Source organism: Sinocyclocheilus rhinocerous, unplaced genomic scaffold, assembly GCF_001515625.1.
Source record: "Sinocyclocheilus rhinocerous isolate Xijiao unplaced genomic scaffold, SAMN03320098_v1.1 scaffold506, whole genome shotgun sequence".
NCBI classification, from domain to species: Eukaryota; Metazoa; Chordata; class Actinopteri; order Cypriniformes; family Cyprinidae; genus Sinocyclocheilus; species Sinocyclocheilus rhinocerous.
This window is the reverse complement of record NW_015647040.1, coordinates 578,567-584,281: the sequence shown is the minus strand read 5'-3', so window position 1 is coordinate 584,281 and position 5,715 is coordinate 578,567. Positions and strand designations below refer to the sequence as shown.

Here is a 5,715-nt window from a genome sequence, read left to right as displayed (position 1 = left end):
GATTTTTCTTTTATGCCAAAAATCATTAGGATATTAAGTAAAGATCATGTTCCATGAAGATATTTTGTACATTTCCTACCGTAAATATATCAAAGCTTAATTTTTTATTATTAATATGCATTGCTAAGAACTTCATTTGGACAACTTTAAAGGCAATTTTCTCAGTATTTTGATTTTTTTGCACCCTCAGATTCCAGATTTTCAAATAGTTGTATCTCGGCCAAATATTGTCCTATCCTAACAAATAACACATCAATGGAAAGCGTATTTATTCAGCTTTCAGATGATGTATAAATTAGAGATGCACCGATTGCAATTTTCTTGGCCGATTCCGATTTTTTTGTTATTGTGATCTGCCGATACCGGTTTTTGCAGATTCCGATTTTCTTTCTAAGAACTATAATTGACAGCATATACAAACAAAAATCTACTTTGCTTCAACAGTTTTATTTTCATAAAAAAAAACAAGTAAAAAGTCAGTAATAAAATTAAAACAAATAAAAAATTGCAATAAACAGCACAAATAAATGCAATAGAATAAAGAGAGAAGTTTTTCAGGTTAAGTAAGTTTTTATTCAGGTAAGAAATACTACAGAAATTAAAGTAATCAAATGTAAAATAACACATCCAGTGTTATTGGATGTATTATTTTTTACTTCATACAAATTTTTACTTCATTGTAAAAATTAAATACAGATTAATGCTTACCATTAAAGTTATAAAACGTATTCAGTCAAGAGCAGAAAGTGATTTTCTTTGTCTTTTCTTTGATTAACATGACAGACAGCAGCAGGAATATTGGACTGCGGTCCCTTTAAGAGTTTATCCAAGCGGATGCGTTCTCTTTCTCAACTATTTAACGTTCCCAAACTGACAGTGTTTAACTGGATACTCGCCAAGACGGGCATTTTGACATAATTTTGTATCTTTTTGAATTAATTTTGAATGCGCAGCTGACGTTATTGCCTGTGCCGCTGGTAACAAAACGGATCGGCTTGGAATCGGAAAGAAGTGAGACTGACTGGCTGGTCACCGATCCGGGCCGATCATGAGGAAAATAGGCCAATTCCGATCCTTGGCCGATCGATGGGTGCATTTCTAGTATGAATCTCAATTTCAAAAAATTTACCCTTATAACTGGTTTTGTGGTCCAGGGTCACATATGACTTTCTTCTTTCAGACGAATCCAATCTGAGTTATATTAAAAAATGTCCTGGCTCTTCCAAGCTTTATACTGGCAGTGAATGGGTGTTATTTTTCAATAGTCCAAAAGAAATCCAATAAAGCTTATATCGAAATCCTCCAATTTTTTGCTTTACAAATCCTTGTTTTGTACTTCTAATTCATGACCGGTGTTTTGTTTTGCGCTTTCCTCTGCGCTTCCGCGTTCGTCACTTCTCAACGGAGCTTACGCTACACCTGCTATGTCATCTGCCAGAACGGCATTCTATTGTGAACGTGTATAACAGTTAGCGGAAGCTAAAGATTACGGTTTATAAAGTTTAAAATATGGATATTTTTCTTATAAAAACGCATCGATTTGCTTCATGAGGCCTTTATTCACTCCCAGAGTGTGGGACACTTTTTTTTATAATGGATTGGCGCACTTTATTGGACTTGTATTTGACTATTGAATAATACCACCCATTCACTGCCATTATAAAGCTTGGAAGAGTCAAGACATTTTTAAATATAAGTCCGATTGTATTCGTCTGAAAGAAGAAAGTCATATACACCTAGGATGGCTTGAGGGTGAGTAAATTAAATTATGGGGTAATTTTATGGTTAAATTTTTGGGTGAACTATCCCTTTAAAGTTCTGTTTAGAAATATATGTTTCTCTGCACAGTATGGGAGTCATCTTTGACTGTGTACTGTAAATGCAACATACGGTTTAATTTTTGTCATGATTTGGTGTTTAAGAATGTTTTTATTTTTATTATTATGTTAAAACGGTTGTGCTGCTTAATACTTTTGTGGAAATCACAAAAGTAGTTTGTGGATACATTTTGTGGATGCATTTTTTCAGGATTTTTTGGTGTTTAAAAGAGCAGCATTTATTTGAAATAGAATTTCTTGTAACAATATGAATGTATTCATTGCCACTTTATCTGGTCAATTTATTGTGTGCTTGTTGAATAAAAGTATAAATAAAAAAAAAAAAACATACTGAAACTGTAAACGGTAGTGAATGTAAAACTCTCATATATCCATGTCACGTGAGTGTACATGATTTTATTATTTCTTTTTTTTATTCATTTATGTAAACGGAGTTAGTGAAAAATTACTGGATGCACCTTAAATGACCAATATTTTATATTTTTTTAAAAGTATAAATATATAAATAAATACATTTTTCTGGTTGTTTCTCTTAAACATACTCTTGTGTTCTTCTCCTCACAGAAATTCTCCAAAATAACTTGGACAATGAAGACGTATCTTGTGCTGTCTTGGGAAGCAGTCAGTATGTGACCGAATCGCTTGTGCAAGGTTTAAATATTACCATCGAAAACACAGACAACCAGCCCAACACCACACCTAACATGGATATGATCAAGCAATCAAATGATGGCTTGTTCCGATGTAAAACTTGCGGGAAGTGTTTTGAACTTAGGTGGAAGTTCATTAACCACGTTCGGGCTCATGTGAAACATTATAAATGTTCGCATTGCGATAAGCGCTTTACTATGAGAAGCTGCCTCATCAGACACGCAGCGATGCACACTGGAGCTCAGCTATTCAAATGTGATGTATGTTCCAAGTCTTTTGTATTTCAGGCCTCCCTGGAAAAGCACAAGCATCTTCACACGGCAGAAAAGACGGTTACCTGCTCAAACTGTCAGAAGGTTTTTCCCGGCAAGCGTTCGTTCGGCAGACACAGATGCAAAGCAGTCGAAACGCTCTACAACTGTCCAGTATGTGACAAGCAGTTCAAAATTAAGCAAAACATGCTCGATCACCAAACACTGCACACCGGCGAGAAGCCCTACTGTTGCGAAATATGTGGCGCTTTTTATAGCTGCGAGCGATATCTGAAAAATCACCAGAAGAGTCACATCGAGAAAACCTACGAGTATCTGTGCGAGCTCTGCGACAAGCGGTTCAGCGCTCGCAAACATTTGCAAGCGCATATGCTCGTGCACACGAGGGAAAAGCGATACGCTTGTGACGTATGCGATAAGAAGTTTGCCACCTCTGGAAACCTCAACAGACACAAAGCCGGTCACACGGGTGTGAAGCTGTACGGTTGTCCGATATGTTTGAAAAGGTACACCACAGCGTACGCCCTGAAGATGCACATGCACAAACACACTTCAAGCAAACCATTTCTTTGCGACGTTTGTGGTAAGGGATTTACCAGTTCAGACTACATGAAAAGGCACAAGCGAATCATTCACGCAGGAAGGAGGGATTGTGTGTGCTCGATCTGTAATAAGGCCTTCATATTCCCCAGTTCTCTTAATCAGCACATGCTTGTACATACAGGAGAGAAGCATCACGAGCGACTGGTCAGTCCTTTGTTGAAGAAGTTCAGTTGCGATCATTGTCAAAAGAAGTTCTATTCACAAGCCGCCCTTACGGTACACCAAAGGGTTCACACCAAAGAAAAGCCGTATAGTTGTGAGGTTTGTGGAAAGCGGTTTGGATATTCGAGCAGTATTCAGATGCACATGAGAATCCATACGGGGGAGAGACCATTTGGTTGTGATGTTTGTGGTAAGACGTTTAATCAGGCTGTGCATCTGAGGACCCATCAGCGAGTGCACACCGGTCTGAAGTCATTTAGTTGTGAGAGCTGTGGGAAGAAGTTTGTGGATCATAGAAATCTTAAACAACATAAATGTAAATACACCTTGTAAATTCTTACATATTTGCAAGACCAAAGGTTACACTGAATTAAACACTGCATCTGTTCACATTTCCAGTCACAAAAATCGACAATAAAATAGGCCGAAAATAATCCAACAGATATTTTGTATACTATGACAGCAAATAGTCGAACGTTCGAGTGCGTAATTAATATTAATGAGTGCGTTCTAAAACTAGGTTGACTTCCGGGGCGGAGACTAATTGCTTATATATGAACCTGAATTCAATCACCTGAACGTCACATCTGATGGCTACGTTAATTGGTGCTCACAGACTAGACCGCTATCTTCGGGCACTGTTTAGCGCCTCTATTTTTCTATTTGGGAGATAAACAGAACTTTGTTCTGCTTAGTTTGTAGTCCTTCGATGATAGCAGCTCGATTATTTCATTTCCTCTGCAATAGTCGATATGAAGATGAAGGAGTTAGGAGAGGAGATGCCTGATGAGGGATATGGATGCGCCGTTGCGAATCGTTTCGGCCGGCTGCTGGACGACGAATCCGACCCGTTCGACATCTTATACGCGGCAGGGGTGGACAAGAAACAGAAGAAGAAGAAAGATGAGCCGAAGAAAACTTCAACCACAACTAATTCTGGAAAGAAGGAGTCTCAAAGAGACAGGAAAATGGTTCTTACGGCAGCTGGGGGTGGACAAGGTATGTGAAGGACGGCCTCATTTTATTCGACGCAACGTGCCTTTCTTTGAATAAATTATCCACTAATTTAATTAATCCCTAGAAGATATCATGAGTTTAAATGTGGTTGCTGAGGTTTTTGGCATTTAAAGTGTTTACATTTGTTCGTGGTCCGAATTTCTAGGCCAAGTCCGTCTTGCTCGTGGAGAAGTTGAGGAGCGAATAGAGAGACGCGTGACTTTTGAGCGCAAATTCACCGATGCCGACGCCCCCCTCAGCTTCTCTGTTGAGAGGTAAATGTCTCTAATTACGTGTTAATGTCTTTATTTTTTATTCATCTTCCTGAATTTATTTTGCATGCCACGCAATCTATCTTCATCTGTGTGTAGGCCTGTGGATGTGCTGGACAGGCCTGTCAGAGGAAGAGGTACAGAAAGAGGAAGAGGAGCCCGAGGCCCAGGATATCCAAGATCCAGTGATGGATTTGACCAGAGGGGAAAGAGAGAGTTTGAGAGACATAGTGGCAGTGACCGAACGTGAGCCGTTACTCATTACTGTCATGTTAAGAGTCTAATTCAGTGGTCAGACTGGGTTTGATTTAGGGCCCAAACCTTATACTGGGTATCATTTATAAATTATGTACAAATGTTATTAAACAAATATGCAGATGTAAATGCGGCACTGAAATATTAAAACGTTTTATTTTAATATTATTTTGAAAACATTAAATACAATGTATAACTGAGAATGGCCAAAAGTGTACGATATATTAAATTGTATTATAATATTTACGATACATTTTATAGAATGCTATATAAATGTAATTTAGTAATTCAATGTGTTATTTTTAGAAATAATACTTTAGGATATTTGAAGTGATGGATGACATTAACGATTATGTGCTTAATTGCAGTTGTTTTTGCATTGTCTGCCTTTTTTCATCACCCTTTCAGAACTGATCTGTCACTCATTTTTGGGTTGTAAATTACTGGTTGAAACCACCGCTTGTCATATTTGTGCTTGGAACATTTTGTGCGCACAATCAGCTGATAAATGAGACATTGCTTTGAAATCAGGAGTGTCCGATCTGAAGAGAAGCGCAGCGGCAGTGGATCTCGCAATTGGGGCTCGATGAGAGACCATATGAGGTGCTTCACGTTTTATATTATGTCAGATTGAAAATTCTCACTTTGCTCCAAACCCCCCCCCCC

At 38.2% G+C, this 5,715-nt stretch overlaps 2 protein-coding genes across 3 annotated transcripts in view; both read left to right on the top strand.

Moving 5' to 3' along the window:
* LOC107708532 (zinc finger protein 708-like) overlaps window positions 1–3,904 on the top strand; it is a 9,698-nt gene extending 5,794 nt beyond the window's left edge. For both annotated transcript variants that reach the window (XM_016512794.1, XM_016512793.1), the window contains exon 4: window positions 2,403–3,904. In XM_016512794.1, the coding sequence (XP_016368280.1) occupies window positions 2,403–3,859 (1,457 nt within the window). In that variant the 3' untranslated portion in view covers window positions 3,860–3,904. The remainder of the gene's footprint in view (window positions 1–2,402) is intronic.
* Window positions 3,905–4,096: 192 nt separating this feature from the next.
* The window catches only part of LOC107708531 (plasminogen activator inhibitor 1 RNA-binding protein-like), an 11,138-nt gene continuing 9,519 nt past the window's right edge, over window positions 4,097–5,715 (top strand). The window contains exons 1-4 of the mRNA XM_016512792.1: window positions 4,097–4,525; window positions 4,689–4,797; window positions 4,894–5,040; window positions 5,581–5,652. Of these exons, the coding sequence (XP_016368278.1) occupies window positions 4,279–4,525; window positions 4,689–4,797; window positions 4,894–5,040; window positions 5,581–5,652 (575 nt within the window). The 5' untranslated portion in view covers window positions 4,097–4,278. The remainder of the gene's footprint in view (window positions 4,526–4,688; window positions 4,798–4,893; window positions 5,041–5,580; window positions 5,653–5,715) is intronic.